The sequence below is a fragment of the Lethenteron reissneri genome, chromosome 52, assembly GCF_015708825.2.
Source record: "Lethenteron reissneri isolate LAM-NWPU_2019-01 chromosome 52, ASM1570882v1, whole genome shotgun sequence".
Classification (NCBI taxonomy): domain Eukaryota; kingdom Metazoa; phylum Chordata; class Hyperoartia; order Petromyzontiformes; family Petromyzontidae; genus Lethenteron; species Lethenteron reissneri.
Window position 1 is genome coordinate 6,623,685 of NC_083830.1, and position 27,281 is coordinate 6,650,965.

General features: G+C 57.3%; 1 protein-coding gene and 1 long non-coding RNA gene across 2 annotated transcripts in view; one reads left to right on the forward strand and one right to left on the reverse strand.

Moving 5' to 3' along the window:
- Positions 1-5,675: 5,675 nt before the first annotated feature.
- Positions 5,676-27,114, forward strand: LOC133355856 (uncharacterized). Its single transcript, XR_009756795.1, has 3 exons — positions 5,676-5,736; positions 13,459-13,671; positions 26,148-27,114. It is a non-coding gene; the product is annotated as an uncharacterized LOC133355856 (long non-coding RNA).
- The window catches only part of CDH2 (cadherin 2), a 43,625-nt gene continuing 22,103 nt past the window's right edge, over positions 5,760-27,281 (reverse strand). The window contains 16 exon segments of the mRNA XM_061573140.1: positions 5,760-8,456; positions 8,458-8,586; positions 9,708-9,881; positions 10,127-10,266; positions 10,532-10,762; positions 12,299-12,529; positions 13,490-13,632; positions 14,217-14,359; positions 16,235-16,342; positions 17,021-17,206; positions 17,835-17,972; positions 18,526-18,698; positions 19,492-19,636; positions 20,579-20,728; positions 21,817-22,068; positions 24,707-24,924. Coding sequence (XP_061429124.1) covers positions 8,367-8,456; positions 8,458-8,586; positions 9,708-9,881; positions 10,127-10,266; positions 10,532-10,762; positions 12,299-12,529; positions 13,490-13,632; positions 14,217-14,359; positions 16,235-16,342; positions 17,021-17,206; positions 17,835-17,972; positions 18,526-18,698; positions 19,492-19,636; positions 20,579-20,728; positions 21,817-22,068; positions 24,707-24,924 — 2,651 coding nt within the window. The 3' untranslated portion in view covers positions 5,760-8,366.

A 27,281-nucleotide genomic window follows, 5' to 3' on the forward strand; every position in this document is an offset into this window, starting at 1 on the left:
TCTGCCTTCTCCTCTCCCTGCTGCTTCTCTCGCTCCCAGAGCGGCCGTCACGGTCACGATGCCGTGGCGGGCGGGCGGGGTGGGGGGTGCAGGGAGTTTGATGATGGATGGGGATGATGACGACACGCGCAGTTCCCACATCCTGATTGGTCCGCGGAGATATCCGTGTGGATTATCATCATAAGCAGCAGCATCAGCAGCAAGATCGTCATCCGCAGCAGTATCAGCAGCAGCAGCATGATCAGCCGCAGCAACAGCAGTATCAGCCAGCAGCAGCATCATAAGCAGCAGCATCGGCAGGTACCAGTATCATCAGCAGCAGCATGATCATCATCAACAGCATGATCATCAACAGCAACAGCAGCATCAGCCAGCAGCAGCAACATCATAAGCAGCAGTATCGGCAGGTACCAGTATCATCAGCAGCAGCATGATCATCAGCAACAGCAGCATCAGCCTGCAGCAGCATCATAAGCAGCAGCATCGGCAGGTACCAGTATCATCATCAGCAGCATGATCATCATCAACAGCATGATCATCAACAGCAGTATCAGCCAGCAGCAACATCATCAGCAGCAGTATCAGCAACATCATAAGCAGCATCGGCAGGTACCAGTATCATCAGCAGCAGCATGATCATCAGCAGCATGATCAGCAGCAGGAATCATCAGCAGCAGCCGCAATCAGGCTTCGTCCGTCACACACACACCGTTACATACACACATATAAAGATCTCCCGTATAGCCTTAACAGACTTGGGGCAAAGTGGTGTTTGCGAGCACCTATTAAGGCCGACACGACACACACCCGGCCGCTTTTGTCTCCCCAGTGCTGATGCCTACACACAGCGCCACATCATCGTGTAAGGCTGAGTCGACCTAGGGGACTTGCCAAGGCATCGCTTTATGTATTCGCCACTGATGTTGGCCGTGAGCGTGAAACGTTTTGGGGTCGCCGGCTTCGTAGCGCGGTGCGCTCACCACAGCACTGCCGCTCTCAATTACACACAAAACAAAGATCCCCCGTGTAGTCTCTAACGGACTGTTGGGGCAAGTGCCGTTAGCAAGCACCTATGAAGACCGACACGGCACACGAGGGGGTGGGTGGCCAGCGACCACGCCCGGCCGCCTTTGTCTCCCCCAGTGACGATGTTTACACACCGCACCAGGTACTCATTTGAGGCCGAGTCGACCTAGAGGAGGAGGCCCGGGACCGGCTCGGATAATCGCCACCGGTCGGTGTTGACCGCGAGCGGGAATCGAACTCGGGTGCGCCGCGTTCGTAGCGAATCGCAGCGCTAACCGTTGCGCCACCGCTCCCCACCATCACACTAACGTATCCCTCCCCCCAAGAGGGATTTTAAATCTGACAGTAGCAAGCCCCCCCCCCGGTCCCCCCCCCTTGTTCATGGACCCCCGCGGAAACGCCACAGGCCCTCTCCCTCCCGTCTGCCTCTCGCCAACGTCCACCCCTCACCTCCTGTCCCTCCCATCTCCTCCCTCCCTCCATCTCCTCCCTCCCTCCATCTCCCCCCTCCCATCTCCTCCCTCCCTCCATCTCCCCTGTCTCCCTCTATCTCCACCCCCTCCAATTTTCTCTCTCCACCCCCCTCCCTCTCACCCCCCTCGTCTCTCATCTCCCTTCCCCTATAATCTCCCATCACCCCCCCTCCATGTCCTCTCTCTCTCCCTCCCATCTCCCCCTCGATGCATCCTCCCGTCTCCCTCTCGCCGTCGTCTCCCCCCACCCCTCTCCCTCCCCTCCCACCTCCCCCCATACCCCCACTCTCCCCGTCCCCCCCATCTCCCCATCCCCCCATCCCTCTCCCCATCAATTCTCCGTGGGACGCGTCACGATGCCAGCGTGCGTCTGCTCGACTTCCATTCCGTCTCCGTCACCTTCGGCCGGCCACGTGCCGCGCGCGCCAGCAAGCATCGCCGGGCCAAAGCCACCGTCAGCGCCGCAGAGCCGATTCATCAAATCGGTGTCATCGTCGTCGTCATCGTCGTCCCCTGCAGAGCCAACAGCGGGCGTCGCTGTCGCAATGCCGCCACGCGTACCGGGCATGACATTGAACAACAACAACATGCCGTGAGGTCGGTGGCCAGAGATCTGGGGCTTGCGTGGTCGACTACGGTGAGAGCACAGCCGAGCCGGACTTGCGCAATGGCCTCCGGCGTTTGTGCCAGGCTAGGTGCACTCTGCGTCCGTGGGACAAGTTCCAAGGCTCCGGCTGCCGGCAGGAGGTCACGGGACAGGCCGAGGTGCCATGGGATGACCGACTGAGACTGACGGGCAGATTCACCACCTGTGTGCTCCCCAAACCCTGGCAATTTGTATGTGTGTCGAATTTCTTTCACACCGTACGTAGCCAACCGTGCTAATCAGAGGTGCAAGGGGAAGGACAGCAAACTAAAGACGATAAAAAAAGCAGACATCGATGGCTTATTGCCATTACTGGGAGGACGACGGCCTCCAACTGCCCCGTAGCGTCCATCACGAGTCCCCTCCTCCACAGAGGGCGATCTTGACACGGCTGGTACCCGTCACCAGCAAGTCCACGCGGCTCCACATCCTCCTGTACCGCATCAGCTCCATCTCTTCTCCAGCCCGTGGTTCACCAGCTTTAGCCCCCTCTATCCGGCCAGACAGAAGATGCTTGGGCATGCGGTGACCGGGCATGCGGTGACTGGGCATGCGGTGACTGGGCATGCGGTGGCCGGGCATGCGGTGGCTGGGGCATGCGGTGGCTGGGGCATGCGGTGGCTGGGGCATGCGGTGGCTGGGCATGCGGTGACTGGGCATGCGGTGACTGGGCATGCGATGGCTGGGGCATGCGGTGGCTGGGGCATGCGGTGGCTGGGCATGCGGTGGCTGGGCATGCGGTGGCTGGGGCATGCGGTGACTCGGCATGCGGTGGCCGGGCATGCGGCGACGTGACGCAGCCAATGCAGCCTCGCCTGCCGCAGGAGCTCACCGACGGAGCTCACCGACGGGACAATGTCTAATTATTTCCGGGATTTGGCAGCTCCTCGCACAATCCAATCTGCTTATATCCAGGATGAAAGCATAGGCAGGGCCAGTCCAAATGTTTCAAGTCAGCACAGCGGCTCCAGTAACTGTGTCCGACCACCCTATTATTCGAGTTGATGGGGTGCGGTGATTGATAACGTTCTCAGGGACACACCGATACACTCAAAGATCTCCCATGTAGCCCCAATACTTTTTTGGGCACGACACACGAGGGGCCGGGTGGCCTTGCACGCGCCTTTCTCTCCCCAGTGGCGATGTTTACTACACAGCGCACCAGGCACTCATTTGAGGCCGAGTCGACCCAGGGGAGGCCCAGCACCGGTTCAAATAAGTCACTGGTGTTGGCCATGAGCGGGAATCGAACTCAGGTTGCCAGGCACGCACGCCCCACATTAATGGTGTACAGGGACTCTATTTTCGAAAGAGTTCGATTCCAAAGCTCTGTTCGTAAATCGATTTCTTCGTAAGTCCCAACTTTACTCAAGTAGATTCCAAACGCGTTGTACGACATGTACACTAAACACGGGGAATGGCTTAAAAATTTGTATGATCTCCTGTTGATGCCACTGGTTATGTTCTGCAGATGTAGATGCCACTGGTTCTTCATATTCTGCAGATGTAGATGCCACGGATTCATGTTCTGCAAATGTAGATGCCACTGGTTCTTCATATTCTGCAGATGTAGATGCCACTGGTTCTTCATATTCTGCAGATGTAGATGCCACGGATTCATGTTCTGCAAATGTAGATGCCACTGGTTCTTCATATTCTGCAGATGTAGATGCCACTGGTTCTTCATATTCTGCAGATGTAGATGCCACTGGTTCTTCATATTCTGCAGATGTAGATGCCACTGGTTCATGTTCTGCAGATGTAGATGCCACTGGTTCTTCACATTCTGCAGATGTAGATGCCGCCACCACCGCCATCTATTGCATGGCGGTTGAACTTACGACGCTCGGTCCAAACAGGCAATTGGACACAACGGACCAGGTTTGTTCGTATCTCTGAAAGTACGTAAGTCGAATATTTCTAACTAGAGGAGTCCCTGTACACACAAAACACTTCCTACACGGTGCGTACACACACGCAAACACACAAACGGTGCAACATACGTACACACGTGCATGAGTGCGTGTGTATCCGGTGTAGTGGTTAGCGCTAAGCTGCGCTATAAACCCAGGTGACCCGAGTTCTATTCCCGCTCACGGCCAACAACAGTGAAGATTATCTGAAACGGTTCTGGGCCTCCCCTAGGTCGACCCGGCCTCAAATGAATACCTGGTGCGGTGTGTAAACATCGCCACTGGGGGAGACAAAAGCGAGCCAGGAGGGCGTGGTGCTGGCCACCCACCCCCATCGTGCATGGCCTTTATAGGTGCTACTCCCAAACAGCACTTGCCTCAACAGTCGGTTACAGGCTATAGGGGGGACCCTTATCTTTGTTGGGGTGCAGCGAGCGAGTGAACACACGGTGGAGGCATTGGCGTTAGGGAACGGGGGTCATCGTTTTTATTGTAAAACCGTTAGGGGTGAATCGCGTAACTGTACACACGTGTACACACCTGCGCACACCTTTACAAAAAAGCCGCCTCTTATTGCAGTTGACACAAGGGCCGCCCCCCCCCTCTCCTCTCTCTCCCCACATTGCCCCCCTCCCCTGCCCCCCATTACGCGGTGGGGGGGGGAGGGGGGCGGGGGGAGCGGCTGCACTAAAAGAACACAAGAGGGGAAACACAAGAAGACGATAACACTCAAAACATTTTTATAATAATAAAAAAAAACCTATAAACTAAAAAAAATCATCAATAAAATCAAACTACTGTGAGCGACTGCACGCACCCGACTGCCAGGCAACTGCTCAATTTGGTTGCCAGGAAACTGTAAATGTTGCCAGGGCAACCGTGTCAGTTGCCGGGCAACCCGGTCCCACCTGGTTGCCGGGGTAACCGGAGCACCGAGACGCTCACCCGCGGGAGGCAGGCGAGATGCGGCGCGGGGAGACGGCGCTCGCATTACAGTAGACGCCTCTCGCACGCTCACACACGCACATACACACACTCAATCACACAGGCACACACACATTCATTCATTCACAGGCACACACACACGCTCACACACGCACACACACTCACACAGTCACACGCACTCACACGCACTCACACACTCACACATTCACAGGCACACACACAGGCACACACACACAGTCACACACACATTCTCACAGGCACACACTCTCACAGGCACACACACACACACACAGGCACTCACTCTCACAGACACGCACACTCACAGACACACACACATTCACACACACTCTCTTACAGGCACACACTCACAGACACACACACTCACAGACACACACACATTCACACACACTCACAGGCACACACACTCACTCTCCCAGACACACACACTCACAGGCACACACATACTCACTCTCACAGGCATACACAGGCACGCACACACACGCGCACACACGCAGGCACACGCACGCACGCTCACACGCACGCACGCTCACACGCACGCACGCTCACACGCACAGAGATCCCCCCCCCGTGTAGCCTTAACAGACTGTTGGGGCAAGTGCTGTTAGCGAGCACCTATGAAGGCCGGCACGGCACACGAGGGAGTGGGGTGTCCAACACCACGCCTGACTGCCTTCGGACTCCCCAGTGGCGATGTTTTTACACATCGCACCAGGTACTCATTTGAAGCCTGAGTCGACCTAGGGAGAGGCCCGCGACCGGTTCAGATAACCGTGAGCGGGAATCGAACTCAGGCTCGCCGGGGATTCGTAGCGCAGCGCGCTAACCGCTGCACTACGGCTCCCCACGTACTCATGTGCAGACGCACCCGCGCGCACACTCACATCAACGTAAACACTCGCACACCCAAGCTTACACCCACACGCACACAGATTAATGGACAAAGATCCCCCCCCGCCCATAGCCTTCAAACTGACAGTTGGGGGCAAGGGATGTTAGCGAGCACCCATTAAGGGCGGCACGGCACCCGAAAAAGGGTGGGTGGCCGGATTCACGCCTTAGTACCCCGAGTGGCGATGTTTACACGTCGCAGCGGTTACTCGTGAGGCCGAGTCGACCTAGGGGAGTTCCAGTACCGGTGCAGATATCCTCCGCTGGTGTTGGCCCGTGAGCGGAAAATCCAAAGTCGGGTCTTTGCAGGGTTCGTAGAGCTCCCACTCCCCGCAAATACACGCACACCCACACCTAAGGTTCTCACACGGCTCACTCGTTCGCACGCACGCACTCACTCGCACGCACTCACCCACTCGCTCTCACGTACCCACTCAATCGTGCGCTGCGCATGACGCCCGTTTGTCGCTCTGCGAGTCTCGATAGGAGGGGGTGGTGGTGGTGGTGGTTCTGTAACCGCGAGCGCGGTTCCGTCACCAAGTGTGGTTCCATTACGATGCGAGGGCTCTAGCACCCACGGTCCAATCGGTGTCGGCGCGTGGCTCCCGTCACCGTGGTTACGTCGCCACGCGCGGCTCCATCACCAACGGTTTGACGTCGCCGTGGTTACGTCACCGTGGCGGCCACGTCACCGTGCGGTGCTGCCTGGTTCTGTAACCTCACGCGGTTCCGTCTCCGTGGGGCGCGGTTGCTGCCACGGTCAGCTGTCCCCCCCCCCCCCGATGCCGCCTGGCACGGTTGCTGTGCTGCGCCGGCGCTCAATGCTGAACCCAAAAAGGCACTTAAATTAATTTGTACTTGTCGAGTTAACAGCTACCGAAGCCAAGCTCAAATCAACATTGTTTTTTTTTGAACATTTTTTTATATTTTCTCTCACTCTCTCGCTCTCTCACACCTTATTTTTCTTAAGTGTATTTAATTAACGCCAATTTATTATAAAGCTTACATTTCCACAGCGCGGAAAACGGGGCGGGGGGGGCCGCATTGCTCGCGACCCCACCCCTCCCGACCGCCTAAAAGTGATTGGTCGTACCATTCAAAACGCAGGGGGTGGCGTAGTGCAACTTGCACATCACCCCCTGCTGGCAACCACTCACGGTTGAGCCAATCCCCCCCCTCCCTCCTCCCCCCTCCCTGGGTGAAGTGATTGGTTGGTACAGCCGGATTCCATCTCTCTCAAAAGTGGCACGACCCTAACCCTTTCCCGACCCAACACCCCCCTTTTATGGGTGGGACTTGGTACGGCCCAATAAAAAAAAATCCTAACTCATTTTCGATCCACCGCTTGTGGTGACCAGAGTCGACCACGACACTGGCAGGGGAGGTCAAGAGGGGAGGGGGGTGGGGTAAGGGGGGTGGAAGAGGTCAAGAGGGGAGCGAGTTGGCGGCAGGGGCGGCGGGGGGGGGGATTTGGGATGTCATCGTCTCGGCCGACGATGGTTGATGAGGCTGGAGTTGTGGAGTGCGGGGGGGGACTTGACTACGATTAGAGTTGGGGGGGTGGGGGCCACCTGGGAACCCACGGGCACCGCCGTCGCTTGGGGGAGTCGCTCCGACGTACCAACTGGAGTGTGTTACCGACGGCGCTCGCTTAAAATCGCTCACCCCCCACCCCCCTGCTCACCCCCCTCCCGCTCACCCGGCCCCGCTCACCCTCTTTAACCGGCGACCGTGGTTCTTGCGGTACAACTCGCGGGGTGGGCGGGCGAGCCGGTTTAGTCTCAAACCAACGTTCGGCGTCGCCAATTCGTCGATAAGGAACCTCGCGTCGTCCAGGGTCGCGACGCGGACTTTCGAAAAAGCTGTCCACGAATTTCTGAACACACCGTGAACCCGACGCAGGATCGGCTTCATCCGTACCTGGAGATCTGGAATCGCGTCGCCGCAAGCGCGCCCACTCTCTCCACCCCCCCCAAGACGTCGTGAACTGACGCAGATTTCCCCAAAACCGGGCACCCGCGGGGGGGGGGGGGGAAAGACCACCGCGACGTCGCCCTCGTACCACGAAGTCGTTACACGTACCGTCGCCTCGTCCCTCGTACCACGAAGTTGTTACACGTACCGTCGCCTCGTCCTCCACTCGGGTTATACCCCCCCCGCCCCCCACCAAAAGAAGAAAAAAGTAGTGGCCTCCAAAATCAAAATTGCCGTCAGCGGACAGGCGGGCGGGCTGGCGGGCGGGCTGGCGGATCGGCGGTCCAGCCGGTGCGATGCGGTGGGCGGCCGGTCAGGGGGCGTTGTGTTGGTTTGTCTCGAAGGCTGGAGAGGGTAGCTGGGTGGGCGCTGGGGTGTGGGAGGGGGAGTGAGTGGAGGTGCGCGGGGGGGATAATGACGTGGGGTTGAGAGGAGGTGGTGGTGGGGGCGGGCAGGGTGTGTGGGGGTGAGGGGGGGGTCTCAGTCGTCATAGCCGCCGCCGTACATGTCGGCGAGCTTGCGGAAGCGCGGCCCCCACGAGTTGAGATAGTCGTAGTCGTGGTCGCCGCCTGCCCTCCCCCGAGCTGGACGAGTTGAGCGAGCTGAGCGAGCCGGCCACCGAGCCGGCGCCCTCGTAGTCGAACACGAGCAGCGAGTCGTACGGCGGCGCCGTCGCGTCGTTGTCGGCCGTGCGCAGGCCCTGCGAGCCCGACCCCCACCGCCACCACCACCACAAACGAGGACGACGTTAACAACGTCGGCAAAGACACCGAGATCGGCAACTACGATGACGTCATCAACATCGACAGCAAATGATGACGACACTGATGATAATTGTTTTTTTAGCCTTCTATCTGGCAACAAAACTGACATGTTTGCATAGACCACAATACCTGCAGCCATAATGCAAACAAAAAACATAACTCTGATAATGTATGCACTGTCCTTGAAGTTGATTGGTCCACACCCGAGACAGCTTTCCTTAGAGCCTAGTCTCACATGGTGTTGGACCAGATGACGCCAAAAGGCGCACAACTCAAAGACAATGCACCATCAGAGTATGAGAGCTCGGGGTAAGCATGGTGACACTGATGTTTGTGACAGCATCAGCAATGATGATGAATGGAGTCATTAACATCGACAGCCGATGACGACGACGATGACATAAGTAGCAATGACAAAAGGTAGCCATGGCATCAACAAGATCAGCAATTACATCGCCAACAACGGCGTCATCCACAATCACGATGACATCACCATCTACACGCTGAGGACCGTGTGGTGGAGCGGTGGTGTAGTGGTCAGTGCACTGCACTACGTATGTGTATATGTAGAACTTCTATTGCACCGTGAGTAGCCAACTGTGCTAATTGGAGGCGCTACGAACCCAGCGACCCGAGTTGGATTCCCACTCACGGCCAACACCAGTGACGATTATTTGAACTGGTCCTGGGCCTCCACCCCCCCTAGCTCGACTCAGCCTCAAATGAGCACCGGGTGCAGTGTGTCAACATTGCCACTGGGGGGAGACAGAGACGGCCAGCGGGCATGGTGCTAGTCACCCACCCCCCTCCGTGTGCTGTGCCGGCATTCGTAGGCTCCTCGACTGGGGGGTATGGGACCTTCGTCTTGTGCTGTGTGCATCGTTTGACGTGGTGGTGGCGACGTGGTGGTGGCGACGTGGTGACGGTGACGTGGTGGTGGTGGCGGAGTGGTGGTTTACGTGCGCGGCGCTGGGTGTGGTTGTGTACGGTTCCAACCCTCAAAGTGCGTGCGGCGCTTGCCACCTCCCCCCCCCACCACCCCCCCCACACCACCCACCTCGTTGATGAAGTCGCCGATGTCGCTGGGGTGCGGCGCCCCCGAGCGGGACGGGTAGCACGGCTCGGCCACCGAGGGCCGCTCGTCCAGGCGGCGCACGCCGGGGCCCTTGCCGTACGGCGCCTCCAGCGGCAGCAGCTCGCTCACGTGCTGCAGCTGCGACGGGTCGTAGTCCTGCGGCACGCACCGGCAGACACGCAGACGCGCCGTCACGCCAGCTCACCATCTCACCGCCGCCTCACCGGCGCGTGGACACGCCGGCACTGCCGCCAGACAGCCTCTCGCCGGACAGTCAAACCGCACCACCGTCCCAACCCGCACCACCGCACAACCGTCTCTCCGCACCATCGGAACCGCGTAAACGCACCGCGTCGACGTGCAAGCACAGCGCACCGCCCGCGTACGGTGGCACTTCTCACCTGGTCCTCCTCCCCCCCGCCTTCCTCGTCGTACTTGAGGATGTTGTCGCGCACGTCGTCCTCGGGGTCGATGAGCAGCTGCTTGGCGACGCGGTCCTTGTCGCGGCGCTTCTTGTACACGACGAAGAGCAGCACCAGGACTACGCGCCAGGGAGACACGGGGTGGCAGGGGGTCCACGGGTCAGAGCGGGGTCATTTGCAGAATCATTTTTATGCTTGGCATATGTGGTTAACACACACGGCCGCTGCGTTTAACTGGGGCGGCCCACCCCGGTAAAACCGCGAAAGCCTCCGCAAACGAACGGCAATCGCGCCACACGAATCCCCGTGCCGGGGGGGGGCCACGTCCGCAGCACCGGGCCCCCCCGACGATGCCAACGACGTCGACGCCGACGACGAACTCACTGAGAAGCAGCAGCAGGCAGAGGAGGATGGCCACAATGGCGCCGGTGCCGAGGCCGGCGGCGGCGATGGCGCCGCGTTTGACGCAGTCGCCGTGCTGGTCGCAGGCGCACACCTTCACCTCGAGCTCCGACACGGCGCTCATCGCCGGGTTGCCCGAGTCCGAGATGAGCAGCGGCACGAAGTACAGGCCCTCCGGCAGCGCCACCTTCATGCGCAGCTGGGAGCTGCTGCCTGTAGACCGGCCGGGAGGGGAGGGGGAGGGTAGGGAGCAGAGCGCGGTGCGAGCGAGCGGTGAGCGTGGAGCGGAAAAATGTTCCGCGGTACGCCGAGGGCGGGAAGTGTGCGCGCGACGGCAAAAACCCGTGGCGGAATAAGAATTCCTGGAAACAAGAGTTGACGACACACGCGGGGGGGGTGGGTGCCAGAGGTCGCAACCGGGTACCCGATACCCGTACCCTACCCGATACCCGGCTACCCGTACCCGGCCGGGTACGGGTACGGGTACCCGTTTGCGACCCTGGTGCGGCCGGGTACGGGTACGCCGTGAGTCACTGGTGAGTAACCGTTTGTCACTCATTTCGGGTAGGGTACGGGTAGGGAACGGGTACCCATTTGCAACCCTGGTGCGGCCGGGTACGGGTAAGGAATCAAAACCGGTTTGCGACCTCTGGTGGGTGCACGGCGGTGCCGCGTGCTCAAGTGTCTCTCAGCCTTGCCCAGACCACCTGCTCATTCTGAAACCGCCGTCGGCTCCAAACATTCGGGGTGGCCACATTTTCTCAACTCTCGTCAACGAGTCGTGAGGTACAGATCAACAAAAACGGACCACGCATTCAGTTATTTTGGACTGGTGATCTGGGCAAGAATGACGAGCTTTCGCGCCTGCAATGCTGCACTCCGCTGCTGTATTTCATCAATCAATCTGGCAGGATTTGCCGACTCTGTCTTATGGCTCAAGCCGAGGGGAGAAGAGGGGGAATGGAGATCCGTCTGGATCGGCAAGCCCGGAAAATATTTCCGCACCCGGCACACCACATCCAGTATACCACTGGCTATGGCTATTGCTCGCTCCTGCTCAGTCGCGTGCCACCCCTACGCTCAGTCGGTTCACGAGAAAAAAAATACATTCGGCGAGATATGAAGCAATCCTTGAGTAGGGCATTGGGTTTTGCTGCGTCGCCCTCTGCTGACAACACAGGCCAACAGCAATGCGAGGGGGCACAGCGGGACAGGGTAGGGGGCAGTGCTAAGCGCAGGAGTGATGGCGAGCGAGTGGGAGCCACGTGATGGCGAGCCAGTAACGGTGAGCGAGTGATGGCGAGCAAGTGCGGCGTGATTGTGAGCCAGCAATGGCGAGCGAGTGCGGCGTGATTGCGAGCCAGTAATGGTAAGCGAGTGATGGTGAGCGAGTGATGGTGAGCGAGTGATGGTGAGCGAGTGATGGTGAGCGAGTGATGGTGAGTGAGTGATGGTGAGCGAGTGATGGCGAGTGAGTGCGGCGTGATTGCGAGTGAGTGGGAGCCACGTGATGGAGAACCAGTAATGGTGGGCGAGTGATGGCGAGTGAGTGCGGTGTGATTGCGAGTGAGTGGGAGCCACGTGATGGAGAACCAGTAACGGTGGGCGAGTGATGGCGAGTGAGTGCGGTGTGATTGCGAGCAAGCGGTTTGCGGTCCCCACAGCCGGGCATGGCAGTGTGGGTGGTGCAGTGCAGTGCAAGGGCACACGGGCAACGGGGGGGGAGGGGGGGCAGGGGGCCCCACGCACCGTCGACCCGGTGGATGGTCCAGTTGTTGTTGGGGTCGGGGTTGCCGGGCGGTAGCTGGAAGCTGAAGGGACTGCCGTTGAAGTCCTCGTCGGCGTCCCTGGCGGTGACGTTGACGACGCTGCCCCGCACGTCGCACACCATGGCCTCGTCGGGCCACACGATGGGGGCGTTGTCGTTGACGTCCGACAGCAGCAGCACCAGCGTTCCCGTGCCGCTCGCCACGGGGCTGCCTGCTCTCACCGGCACGCAAAGGCGAAGATCCCCGCGCGCCCCCACCACTCGTTAGCCTTCGACAAACCGTTGAGGCAAGCGCTGTCGTGTAAGCGAGCGGCACCTGTGAAGGCCGGCACGGGGTTGGGTGGGCAGTTTGCCACACCCGGCCGCCTTTGTCTCCCCAGTGACGATGTTTACACACACATGGCACCGGGTACTCTCGTTTGAGGCCGAGTCAGCCAAAGGATGTTGGCCGTGAGCGGAATCGAACTCGAGTTGCCGGGTTTGTAGTGCAGTGCGCCGGCCCTTCCATCACCGCTCCAGACGCGGACCAGTTACACACACACACATACCGCACCAGGTATGCATTTTAAGGCTGAGTCTACCTACAGACGCACCCCACTCAATAATTTTGTGAATTGCGCCTTTAAAAAATAGCCAACCACGCTAACGAGTGAGCGCGGCGTGATGGTGAGCGAGCGAGTGATGGCGAGTGATGGCAAGCGAGTGAGCGAGTGATGGCGAGCGAGTGATGGAGAGCGAGCGATGGCGAGCGAGTGATGGAGAGCGAGCGATGGTGAGCGAGTGATGGTGAGCGAGTGATGGTGAGCGAGTGAGCGAGTGAGTGAGCGAGTGATGGTGAGTGAGTGATGGTGAGTGATGGTGAGTGATGGCGAGTGAGTGATAGTGAGCGAGTAATGGTGAGCGAGTGAGCGAGTCATGGCGAGTGAGTGAGTGATGGTGAGCGAGTGATGGTGAGTGAGTGATGGTGAGCGAGTCATGGCGAGTGAGTGAGCGAGTGATGGCGAGTTAGTGATGGCGAGTTAGTGACGGCGAGCGAGTGATGGTGAGCGAGTGATGGCGAGTCAGCAGGGTGTGATGACGAATGAGTGAATAACCGAGCAAATGTGTTATTGCCGTGTGGCTGGGGCGTGTCCATCAACAGGGGGGCAGTGTGGGGGAGGGGAGGCCCTCACCATCATCCGTGGCCAGGAAGGTGGCCGTGTAGGTGTTGGCCCGCACCAGGGCCGCCTCGCGGTCAAGCACCACGGCCGTGGTCACCTTGCCGCTCACAGGGTCGATGTCCAGCCAGTCGCCCGGCACAGAAAGCTTCTTGTAGCTGCGCGCGGCCCCAGCACGCAGACACACGCGCACACAGGTGAGTCTCGCACAGGTGCACAGAGTTCACACAGGCCATCAGCCCAACAGAGTGAGTCACACACACCAGGTGAGGTGCGCGCACGCACACACAGGTGAGTCTCGCACAGGTGCACAGAGTTCACGCAGGCGATCAGCCCAACAGTGTGAGTCACACACACCAGGTGAGGTGCGCGCACGCACACACAGGTGAGTCTCGCACAGGTGCACAGAGTTCACGCAGGCGATCAGCCCAACAGTGTGAGTCACACACACCAGGTGAGGTGCACGCACGCACACACAGGTGAGTCTCGCACAGGTGCACAGAGTTCACGCAGGCGATCAGCCCAACAGTGTGAGTCACACACACCAGGTGAGGTGCGCGCGCGCACACACAGGTGAGTCTCGCACAGGTGCAGAGTTCACGCAGGCGATCAGCTGAACAGAGTGAGTCACACACACCAGGTGAGGTGCGCGCATGCACACACACACACAGAGGGTGGGAGGAAAGGTTGGCTGGCCGGACGGCGACGGGAGCGGACGGGAGGGTGGCTGGGAAGGCCTCACCGCACGGTCTGCCTCTGCGCGGTGTCGGGGTCACGTGCCACCATGTTGGTCACGTGGTGGCCCACGGGGAGGCCCTCGGCGAGCTTCACCTCGCGCCGCAGCGGCTCGAACACCGGCCCCTCGTTCTCGTCTTCCACCGTCACCTACCGGGCGGGGGAGAGGGGGGGCTGTTAGCGAGCACCTGTTAAGGTGGGGGGGGGGTCACGGTGTGGGCGGTCGTGCGGGAGGTGGTGCGGCTATCACCAGCACTATGCTTCAAAAACAAAGATCCCCCCCGTGTAGACTTGACAGACCGTTGGGGCAAGTGCTGTTAGCGAGCAGCACCTATGAAGGCCGGAACGGCGCTCGAGGGGGCGGGTGGCCGGCACTACGCCCGGCCGACCTTGGTCTCCCCAGTGGCGATGTTCGCACACCGCACCAGGTACTCATTTCAGGCTGAGATGACCTCGGCGGAGGCCCAGGACCGGTTCAGATAATCATCATTGGTGTTGGTGGCCGTGAACGGGAATAAAACTCGCTTCCCCAGGTAAGTAGCGCAGCGCGCTAACCGCTGCACTACCGGGCATACACACACACACGCGTGTTCACTCGCTGAACCACCCGTGCACATGGGATGCTTCCATCTTAAGGGATTATCCGGCTGAAATATTTGATTTTACAAAGAGACACACAGACACACAGAAAAGTACACTCGGGCATAAACACAGGGGCATACAGGAGACACACACACGGACACACAAAAGCAACAACAGCCGCTATTCACCACCAAGTGGTGGTGACTGTCACCACAGCGCCTGTGCCAGGCTAAGTGTACTTTACGGCCAAGTGTTGAAGGCTCACTGGCAGGAGGTCACGGGACAGATCCAGGTGCCATGGGTTGGCTTACGGAGATAACTGGCAGATGCACCATCTGTGCTCTCCACTGTGCCAACTTGCTGTATTTTAGCTACCCAGTGATCCACTCGTTATTGTGAGTGACGCTCACAATAACGAGTGGATCACTGGGACCATCTTGACACCGCTGGTACCGGTCATCGGCAAGTCCACTCAGCTCCACATCCTCCATCGCATCAGTCGATCAATTCTCCAGCCCGTGCCGTGCCCGTTTAAGCCCCCTCTGTCTGGCCAATCAGAAGCTGCGTGGGTATGCGTTGGCAGGGCACACGGGCAACATGACCCAGCCAACGCTGATGGGACCGTGTCCAAAAACACTCGGGTACACATACAAAGACAAAGATAACCCCGTATAGGCTTAACAGACTGTAGAAGCAAGCGCTGTTAGCGAGAGAGCACCTGTGAACACCTATCGACAGGGACACACAGAAACACACACACGACATACATTCCGACACAGAATTGCACAACAGGACCACTTCAGAATAGGAATATTTATTTACACTGGAGGAATCCGGTGAGCTATAAAGCTCTTTTTTCCAGATGTCCAGGAGACACCAGTGAGAAAGAGGTCTACTGGACTTGAAAAAAGAAAATAAGTGGGGTGTTTTAAGTAATTCACTCTCATTGGCCGAGGAAATTATAAATAATAAATGGGTACGACTACAGTTTTGCTCTGTTTGGTTCTTTCGGTAAAGTCACGTAGAAGGGAATAATAAAATAATAAAAATAAAACATAATAAAATACAATTCTCACGACGTTTCGGCCATTCAGACGCTGTCTTTCCGACAGACCTGTTCTTCACCTGAGGACGGCTGTTTGCGTTGTGGCCGAAACGTCGTGAGAATTGTATTTTATTACGTTTTATTTTCATCATTTTATTATTTCCTTCTACGTGACTTTACCGAAAGAACCAAGAAGATGAATCCCTGCAGTCACGAAAGCTTTAAATCGAAATTTACAGTTTAGCTGTCTGAGGTGGTATCAGTTTCTGCGCTGATGCGTGGACTCAAAATCTGGGCCGCAAGTGGCACAGGAAGCTGTGGGGCGAAACCTGTGGGGGGCTGCGGGAGGCCACGGGGGGCAGTGGGGGGCAGTGGGGGGCCGCGGGGGGGGCACTCACGGTGACGGTCGCGGTGCTCGCCGGTCCGAACTGCGCGCTCTCAAGCGGCACCTCGTTCTCCGCGGCGATGACGAGGTTGTACTTCGACGAGTTCTCAAAGTCCAAGGGCTGCGGCGTACACACAACACAAACGTTACCCTCCCACCAATCAAACGCTGTGTCATCGCCAACATCGCCACGACTGCTGCACAGTCATCACCAACACCAGTCATATTATAGCCACCGTCATCATCACCACCATCCCCACGTCTTAACCGCCGTCACCCATCGGCAACATCACCACGAACTTCGCCTTGCCACCTCCATCGCTATCGTCAACACGCGACCATCACCACTATTGCCATGTCAACCTCCCTTCAACATCAGCCACCCCATTCACCATCACTACCCTGTCATCGCATCACCACCATCACGCCACCTCTCCCACCATCACCACCCAATCAACAACATCGCGACCCCACACCCATCACCATTATCACCGCATCACCCTCCACGCCACCACGACCATTACCATCACTACCCCCATCATCACCACCACTACTCTATAATCAGCACCATCACCAGAGCCCCATTACCATCCCATTATCACCACCACCACCACTACCCCATCATCATCACCATCACCGACGTTACCCCATCACCATGACCGTCGTCATCACTACCACCACTATTACCAACTCCTCATCATCACCACGACTGTCACTACCCAACCACCATCACCGTCTCCGCCGCGGCGGTGCGTGAATGACCCCCCCCCCCCCCACCGCCCTCCACCGTGCCCCTCACCTTGACGACGTAGAGCCTGCCGTCGTTGGTGCGGGGGTCGGTCTCCACGGCGAAGTTCTTGCCGGGGTCCCCGCCGCGGATGACATAGCGGGTGCGCCACGCCGGCGTGCCGGGCTCGTCCGTGTCCGTCACCGTCAGCGTCGTCACCGTCACGTTCACCGCGTTCTCGCGCGCTGTGCCGCTGAACTGTGGCGGGGCGGAGACGGTGGGGGGGGGGGGAGGGGGACGTCTTAAGATCATTGTTCCGCCCGTCTCAAATATAAATAGATATTTTTTCTTTTACCAGGTAAGGCCCCACAGGGAGCTATGTATCTCTGTTTTTAGAAGCAACCTAGCCAACAAATGCTAGCTCAACGAAGTGGCTCATCATCGCGTGGAAATATATACAACAGCTCTGAACGCACATTAAATTGTAAGTGTGGAGGGAAAGCCCTCAAGACTCGGGGAAAAAAATATCCACACAACCACCACGGAGAGAACATGCAAATTCCAAATATACAGGCATCAGGGTCAGGATCAAACCCACGACCTTCCGCATACCACACAAGGAAGTTAACATCTCGCCAACCGGGAAATGTTAGTCGATGGCGAATGTTAATTTAGAGGCAATGTAAGCCTACGGGCCATTTGTGCCTACGTGCAATTTAAATCTACATGCAATGTTAGTCTACGGGCCATGTTAAGTCTAGGTGGGTGATGTGGTGGTGCGGTGTGGTCGTGTGGGGTGAGTGTGGTGGTGCGGTGTGGTCGTGTGCGGTGAGTGTGGTGGTGCGGTGTGGTCGTGTGCGGTGAGTGTGGTGGCGGCAGTGCGTACGGTTCTGCTCGTAAACTCGGGGGCGTTGTCGTTCTTGTCGGTGATGGTGACGATGGCGGTGGCCGTGTTCCTGAGGCCGATGTCCGGGTCACCCTCCATGTCCGAGGCCTGCACCACCAGCATGTACTGCGGCGTCCTCTACACACGGGGCACACAGACACAACCTTTAAAGATAAACAACGAGGACAAAGATTCCCGTGTAGCCTCAACAGACCTGTGGGGCAAGTGCTGTAAAGCGAGCAGTAACTATGGAAGGCGGGCACGCCACACGAGGAGGTGGGTGACCAACATCACGCCCGGCCGCCTTTGTCTCCCTAGTGGGGATGTTTGCACACTGCAGCAGGTACTCATTTGAGGCTGAGTCGACCGTCACTGGTGTTGGACCGTGAGCGGGAATCGAACTCAGGTCCCCGGGTTCGTAGCGCAGTGTGTGCTAGCCGCGACACGATAGCTTCCAAGACACATGGCCACTGGAGCTATGCACTTTCAAATCTAGACTGAAAACAAACTCGTTTCTTTAGATCTGCTTTTCGTGTTAAGCCTGTTGTCCTTCCCTCGCACATACGTATGGTGCGCGACAGACATACACACTGAAAACACAAATGTAACACTGTACACAACCCCGGAGATTAGCCACCACCCTCTGGACCGAAATCAGCCAATCAGCGACGGTTGCCGCGTGATAACCCACCTCGCGGTCCAGCCCGGCGGCGATGGTGCTGATGACGCCCGTGGCGTTGTTGATGGTGAACATGTGGTCGAAGGGCATCTTGGGAACCTGCGACATGATCTTGTAGCGGATCATGCCGTTGGCCGATAAGGCGTCGTCCTTGTCACTCGCCGTGACCGTCATCACCGGCGTGCCTGCCGTGGGAGGGAGGAAGGCAGGGAGGGCAGGGGAGGGAGGCATGGACATCGTTACTATCAAGAACAAACATTATATTCTTGACTTAAAGCTTTCGTGACTGCAGGAATTCATATTCTTGGGTCTTTCGGTAAAGTCACGTAGATAGGAAACAAAAATCGAAAATTAAAAGTAAAAACCCCACGATGTTTCGATCGCAATATAAGCGGTCCTTCTTCAGGTGGAGAGAAAAAAACAGTCACGTAGAGAGGTTGTTATTTTTCTTGAACCTATCTACGTGACTTTACCGAAAGACCCAAGAATATAAACTTTATATTCGTTCGCATCACAACCACCACCATATCCACGATCAACATCCACGATCAAGGATATTATAAATAATGTCATCACAATCATAATGATTTAAACCAGCTTCATTTGTTAAATCATAAACATCATTACCATTGTTATCAATCAGCACCACCACCACCACAATCACCAACACCACCATCACCTCCTTTACCAACATCACCACCATGCCTATTGCCACCTCTACCACATTCACCACCAATATCCCCACTGCCACTACCACCATCACCACCACAGTCCCCCATTGCCACATTCTCTACCCCCACCCCTGCCACCACCACCTTCATCACCACCTTCATCACCACCTTCATCACCACCTTCATCACCACCTTCATCACCACCTTCATCACCACCTTCATCACCACCTTCATCACCACCTTCATCACCACCTTCATCACCACCTTCATCACCACCTTCACCACCGCGCCCGTCCGTACGCCGTACCTGGTGGGGAGCCCTCAGCCACGGAGCCCTGGAAAACGGGCGTGGCGAACTCGGGCCGGTTGTCGTTCATATCGATGACGTTGATGACGAGGTCCACGGGGCTCTCCACCGGACGCCCGTTCATGTCCACCGCGTGGCCCTTCAGCTGCAGCGGGCACGCAACGCACACGCAACGCACACGCGCGTTACACGCAACGCACGCACGTGCGATACACACGCGGGGATGCGAGAAAGCGCGTGGGGACTGGTAGGTGTCAGGCGCCCTGGTTTTCATCGCCATTGGTGCTGCCCTGGTTGCCCCTGGGTCCCATTGCCATTGGTGCTGCCCCCGACTGCCCTGTCTGCCCCTGGGTCTCGTTGTGTAAACATCGCCACTCTGGAGACAAAAGGGTGGTTGCTGGCCACCCACCCCGTCCTGCACAATGTTGGCCTTCATGTGGTGCTCGCTAATAGCACTTGCCTCAACCGTCCACGACACGCTATACAAGGGATCCTTTGTCTTTTGTCCCTGCGTCTTCTTGTTGTTGTGGTGGTGGTGGTGATGTGGTTGTAGTCGCCGACGTTGGGATGTTTAGAGTTGGCCAAACATCCCTCTAGAGCGTTGGTTCTCTAAGGGTAGTACCTGGACCACCGACAGTTCGGAACGGTACCTCCTGGAGGTCCGCTGGGCTGCGATGCTACTTGTTTCGGACATTAATATTTTACTCGTGATATTTAAAATTGTAAATTAAATTATGTAAACCACCCCGATTAAACTACCCGAATCCTGAGATCTAAATTCTCCGCCTAAAAAAACAAAACCGTTCTAGCTGCGTTAATGGTTTTTTTTACGTGCCGTTAATATTAATATAATTTTGTAATACTGGTATTTAGAGAGAGAAGTGAATGTTGTTTTGTCACCAGGGGCAGGGGGGGGGTTGCACCATGGAAATGTTAACATTGACCGAGTGGTCCGGGGGCCAGTAAATGAGCAAACTCCGCAATAGAGGCCTGGCCCTCACTACGCGAACACACATGGGTGTGCTCGCGTGGGTGAGACACGGTTCAGTGGGGGTGGGCGGGAGGGGGGGGGCGGGGGCTGCCTCACCAGATACTCTGCGATGAGCTCACGGTCCAGGGTCTTGGCGACAGAGAGGCGCCCGGTCACGGGGTCCACGATGAACACCCCCATGGGGTTCTGGTCGGCGCCGGGCCCCACGATGCTGTAGCGGATTTCCCCGTGCGTGTCCGACTTTATCTGTGGGGGCGCACGCGCGAGCGAGCGTGAGCGCACACGGGGAAGGCGCAGATGGGGTGGGAAAGGCGGCAGGGGGCGGCGTTACGCTCTGCACGATAGCTACGCTCGTACGTCACGTGTATACACGTACGTAAAGAGACCCCGGATAGCCTTCAACAAACTGCTGGGGCAAGTGTTGTTAGCGAGCAGCAGCAAATACAAATGCCGGCATGGCACTCGAGGGGGTGTGGTGTGTGGTTATCAACACGCTCGGCCACCTTTATCTCCCCAGTGGCGACTGTTATACATCGCACAGGGTACTGGCTTTAGAGCAAGTCGACCTCGGGGAGGCCCAGGACAAGTTCAGATAACCGTCACCTTACTCGATGAATAAAAAGTGTGCTTTACTTGGCCCTTTCCCCCCCCCCTCTCCAACCATTATATAAACGGAGTGGTAGCTCCTGCAATCTCTCATTTACTTGATACAGCTGTCGTGGCTGTGACGGTTCCACCTGAAGACGGAAGCTTGTGTTGCCTCCGAAACGTCGTGATTTTTATTTCATTTTATTTTACTTTTATTAATTTTAATGTTTTACCTACGTGACTTTACCGAAAAAACCTAAGAATATGAATCCTTGCAGTCACGAAAGCTTCAAATCTAGAATCGTTACTGGGTGTTATCTGTAAGTGGAAATCAAACCCACGTCACCAAATTCAGAGCGCAATGCGTGCTAACCAATCGGCCACCGCTCCCCCAACATATATACATGTAAACACACACACACACACAAACATCACATGCCGATATATTGCATGCTAAATACACCACAAACCCCAGAGATACATACACCACATGCCACACACACACACATTCACCCTTACACTCACCAACGCATGACATTCACACACTGCTGAACAGGGGGGTGAATGTAGGCAGCAGGCCACCCGAGTTGGGAATCGATCCCAGGCCCCCCTTTCTTGCTGCGAGGTGCGAGCGTCACCACCGCCGAACTGCCGCTACCACCCTGTGGTCTTCCTCCGCCGCGTGCCAAAACACCGGTGGGGGGGCGGGGGGAGTGGAAGGGGGGAGGGGTAGAGGGGGCCTTTACCTGCACCAGCTGCTTGGGGAATGGCCCGCGGTCGTTCTCGGGGACGTTGATCGCCGGGATGACCCAGCCGCGCTTCTGCCGGTGCTGCTTGCCGCGCCGCAGCTGGTGGAACATGAGCACGCTGCCGTCGTCTTCGTGCGCCGCCGCCTCCTCTTCCCCCGCAGCGCCGACGCCCACCGCCTCGTGCTCCTCCTCGTGCTCCTCGCGCTCCATCTCCTCCATCTCCTGCTTGGGCGTGCCCCCGTGCTTTCCCTGCGAGGCAAAGCGGCGGAAGGGCAGCAGTGCGGCGAGTCCGTTAGAACGACGCAAACGGTGACGACGCACACGGCCCACTCTCTCTCTCATGCGACTTTGTGACTGCCGCACCTCACCACTCGAAATCCACCCAGGCCCCCCCCCCCCCCCCTTTCATCACGTGGGGGGGGGGGGGGGGGTTTCGCGGCAGAGGTCGCAACCGGGTACCCGATACCCGTACCCTACCCAATACCCGGCTACCCGTACCCGGCCAGGTACAGGTACGGGTACCCGTTTGCGACCCTGGTGTGGCCGGGTACGGGTAAGGAATCAAAACCCGTTTGCGACCTCTGTTTCGCGGTCAACGTTACGGATTCTACAAGCAACGTTGGTTGCGTTGGGCCACGTGTGGACAACACCAACACCGGCCAACCGGTCCCATTTTCCTCGGCCCTTGAACCTGAAGATTGCCGTGTGTGCCAAGTTGTTTACTTCACGTTTCTCCACGGTGGCGAGATGTTAACTACCTCACGCTTCGTATGCAGGAGGTTGTGGGTTCGATCCCGACCCTGACAGTGCCTGTGTATTTAAAGTTTGCATGTTCTCCTCGTGGTCGCGTAGATTTTTCTACAGTTCTTGCAGGTTTTCCCTCCACATTTAGAATCAACGTGTGCTTGGGAGTAGTATTTGGATGCTAAAAATGTGCATGTGATAAACCACTTCATCGGGCTATAATTTGTGGCCAGGACGCTTCTGAAAACGAGCTATATAGCCCCTAGTTTGAAATAGTTTAATTGCCCTCCGACCTCTAATCTGCAATTTCGAGGCGAAATTAAGAATAACGAGCTCATTATAACCACGCCGATTCAGGTGGTGGGGGTGTTCTTAACGACACAAATTTGGCCGGATCGTTGAGCGGCCTAAGCCCGGAAAATAAACTCCGAATCGTAACGCTGGCTGCGGATAAAAACTTACGCGTGGTGAGGACACGTTGCTCACACCGGAACTGCGCTCCTACAAGGCGTGCTCACGTCCCTCCTTCGCTTTGTGTACGATACATCGCAGCAGTACCTCTCTGTCGTCTCAACGCTACTTCAAACGCTGCGTTCAGCCACTCCGGTTATACGGTGGGGGGGGGGGGGGGGCAAGGAGGGGGTCAGAGGTCGTGGACTCAATTAACCCCCGGTGCTCATTAGGCACGACGCAAAGCTGCGTGGTGCAGGAAGTGATCCGTTAAGGCGGTGTGGAGCGGGGTGGGGGGGGGGCATGGGAGAGGGAGGGAACAGCTGTGGTGGTGGCGGTGGTGAGGATGGCAGACGGAGGTAAGAACACTCGGCCATTGTGCCAGCACGGATTCCAAAGTGGCACCGTCACCCTCGCCACAGGTGCTGCTGGGGGGTTGGAGGGTTTGGTGGGGTGGGGAGGTCGTGGGTTGGTGGGGGGGGTGGGAGGTTGGTGGGGGGGTTGGAGGTTGGTGGGGTGGGGGGAAGCAGTGGAAGGGGTAGAGGGATTTGGAGGGCTGTCACGCAAACCCCAATCCATGGGGGATTGACACCCCCCTCCAACCTGTCAGCCAGCAGCTCCCCCCCCCCCAAAACCACGACTCCTCCCCCACCACCAACTCACGCGTGCAACGCTCGATCCTCACCTTCCACCCCCGTTCCAGCTGGCGCTGTTATCATCGACACCCCCCCCCCACCACCAACCCCCCAACCCCTTCGGGCGCTCTACTGAGTGCAATACTGCAGCACTCATTCCGCTGCTCTGCGGGGGTATGGGCTCAAGTATGGGGTGGGGGGGGGGTATCGGCACGGCTCCCCACCAGAGTGCGGGAGTGAGAGAGCAAACCCCCTGACTCATGCTCCCTCCTCCTCCTTCTCCTCCAGCTGCAGCGGCTCGATCAGCAAGGTCACGCTGGTCCCTTGATCCCACGGGCCCCCTCCCCTATCCCCCCCAACACCCACTTCCAGGGGTCAATGAAGGTTAACACCCAGCGCTGCAGCTGCCACTTGCACCGTGCCAGCCAAGTATGCAGCACTGATAACATCGGGAATAATAATAATCATACTACGGTTGTACAGTTGTTTATTTACCCATTCCACCCAGAGAAAAAGAGAGAGATCAGCCTCCTGTGCAGTGACCAGACGAGTCACATCGCAGGGTGGTGAGATGTTAACTACCTCGCCCGGTATACAGGAGGGCGTGGGTTCAATCCCGACCCTGATGCCTGCTGTATATTTGGAGTTTTCACGTTCTCCCTGTGGACGCGTGGATTTTTCTCCGTGTCCTCCGGCTTTTCCCTCCACATTTAGAACCAACGTCACGCGTTTAGAGTGTTTGGCTGCTATACATTTGCACACGATGATAAGCCACTTCGTTGCGCTATCATTTGTGGTAGCCAGGTCGCTTCTGAAAAAGAGCTACGTAGCTCAACGGGCCTTACCTTTTTAAAATAAATAAATAAGCTTATAGTTAGTTAGCGCAGGACCCGTGAGAGATGGCGATGGCTTTCGGAATGCCGCCATCCAGGAGTGGATCGATCAAGGCTGACGATGGTGACGATGGTGACGGTGGTGACCATGGTGACGATGGTGACGATGAACGCACCCCCCCACCCCCGCCAAAACGCACAAGCCCTCCCCCCCCATGTCCTCACCTTGTTCTTGGAACGGCGCTTGGCCTTGCCCGGCACCAGCTTGACGGCGCTCTCCCAGGTGCGGCCGCTGCCGACGGCGCGGGCCCTCACCGTGAGGTGCAGGGGCCGGCGGGACAGGCGCAGGGTCCGTGCGGCGCGCAGGCTGCCGTCGGCCTCCAGCGTGAAGCGCCGGTCGCTGGTGCTCAGCTCCACGGCCTCGCCGCAGCTCTCAAACGGCACTGGCGGGGGTAGGAGGTGGGGAAGGGGGGGCACAGGCGGACGAGGGGGGGTCGTGCTCGTTAGCGAGGTCGTGCTCGTTAGCGCGTGGGCTCGTTGATGCGTGGACGATGTGCGGTGGCGCGAGACGAACGGTCGGAGCTAGCGCGGGCACCGCATCCCGCCACTCCCAGTGTCATTTTTAGTTTTTTATATTTCAATAGGAGCCCGGTACAAAGCACAAACCACGACGCGAGAGCAAGGAAGGGGGGGGTACACAAAAATCCACGAACCTCCGTCCTGAATACCGTGCATCTGGGTTTAAAGCGGGGGGTGAGTGGGCTCGCCGTCACACCGAGTGAGTGGCGACCACAAGCAGGGGGTGGGGTGCGCATTTCCCCGCGTGAATTGAGCGCGCGCTTGCAGTCGACGACACTCGCGAGTCGCGATAATGATCATTTCGGGACTTTGTGTTCAGACTTTCCGCCGACTCCCTGGAAGACGCGTCGAGGAGAGGTGGTTTTCGAGCGGAGAGACTGTCGGCGCTTTTGTTCTCAATCGCCAACAACTTTGGGGGAACGGGGGGGGGCTCAGGGATCCGTTCTGTCAAATCTTCCGCCCAAGGCGGCGAGGCGAGGCCCAAACGGTGATAACACGATGTAACACAATTTTTGTTCCTGGGTAGTAAGTGTTAATTTTTAATTGCTTATGCCTCAAAAGTATAGAAAATGGCTGTTATTCCCCACAAATGCACACGTTTTCTCAAAGAAAATAGGTAAATATTTTTTTTTTATCTGTCCTGGACACAAAAGCAAAGTTTGTGGGGAATAAGCCATTTTCTGTACTTTGGAGGCATAAGCAATTATAAAATAACACTTACGACCCAGGAACAAACAAAAAAATCTATTTTTAGTTACACACTATAATTGTGTGTCGGGTGGGGGAGGGGCTGTTTAACGGAAAAATGGCCGGATGGTTACGCGGCCTAATTTGTGTAAATTATATAAAAAAAACCCCCACCTCACAAGAGGAGAATGCGTAGGCTGGAACAAAGCTTCACAACGCACAGAGCAAAGGATCACCATCAGCAGGAGGTCACGACTCCCATCCCATCGTGCCTTGCGTGCATGTCATGTGACCACCCAATTTACATGTACATTGCTCCACACAGCCTTGTCGAAACCACCAATTCAAAGAGAAGTGCATGCGTGTGTCCCCCCCCCCCCCGTGTTATTGTTTTGACCAGCACCAACTGAACTGTGTGGCCGTCCCTTCAGGCAGCGATGGACAGAAGAAGAGACGACGACAATAGAGCAACCATCCTGCAGCAAAAGTGACTCGTCAACAACCATTCAAACACACGAGACGCACACGAGACACGCATGACACACACATTACACGAGACCCGCACCACAAAGACACGCAGGAGATAGGCACAACACACGCAACAACAGAACAACTCGACGTGACACGCGCAGCGCACACACAAAAGAACGCGACGGAACGAAAACTGCGCGACGCACACTGCGGCACCACCGCCCACCCCACCACTCCCCCCCCAAACTCACAAACCCCCACCACCCATCCTCACCCTCCACTGCCTGCCCAGACCTGAGAAAAGCATCTCGAACCCACTGCAGTGTCGGCAATTCCTCTCTCGCCCGCCCGCCGCTAACTCAGGGGGATTTATAGAGATTTAAGCACGGCCCTGGCGCCTCTTAATGGGCAAGTGAATCACAGAGGAGCCAAGAGGGCACACGATGCTGGGAATCCGTGTGAGTCATCCGACCACACACACGCAGACAATGAGGGATTGGGGGGGCATCATCAACGGTGGTTGATGGCGGTGATGTCACAATTGCTGATCTTGCTGCTGCCCACTGGAGGGGGGTGGGGGATTAGGCCTTCGATGATGTCACCCCCACCACCACCGTGGAAGCCCGGTGAAAAGGGCACTTTGTTGAAGAGGTTCACGGTTCGGAGCCCGGCGGGCGCCCTGGTGAACCCCTCGCGGGGTCACCGCAGTACGAACCTGACGGTTAATACTGGTCACCACCAGCACGCACCCCGTCGGCTGAGCGGCACACGTCAAAGGGTTCCGACGTATGCATGTGTGTTGAACGTCTTTCGCACCGTACGTATCCAACCGCACTAATCGGAGGTGGGGGCAGGGGGGGACAAACTAAACGCAAAGAGCGGTTCGAGAGAAACGAGTGTTCGATCGAGATGATTTAAAAGTGCATAGCTCCAGTGGCTTCCGAAAAAGAGAGCGTTCCAGACGGCCGCAGAAAACACGTCTGCAAGCGCTGCGCGATGCGGAAAGGAGCCGGGCCCGCCCGCCGTGTTCATCGGTGTTGCGGGCGATGACTTAACCGACTTA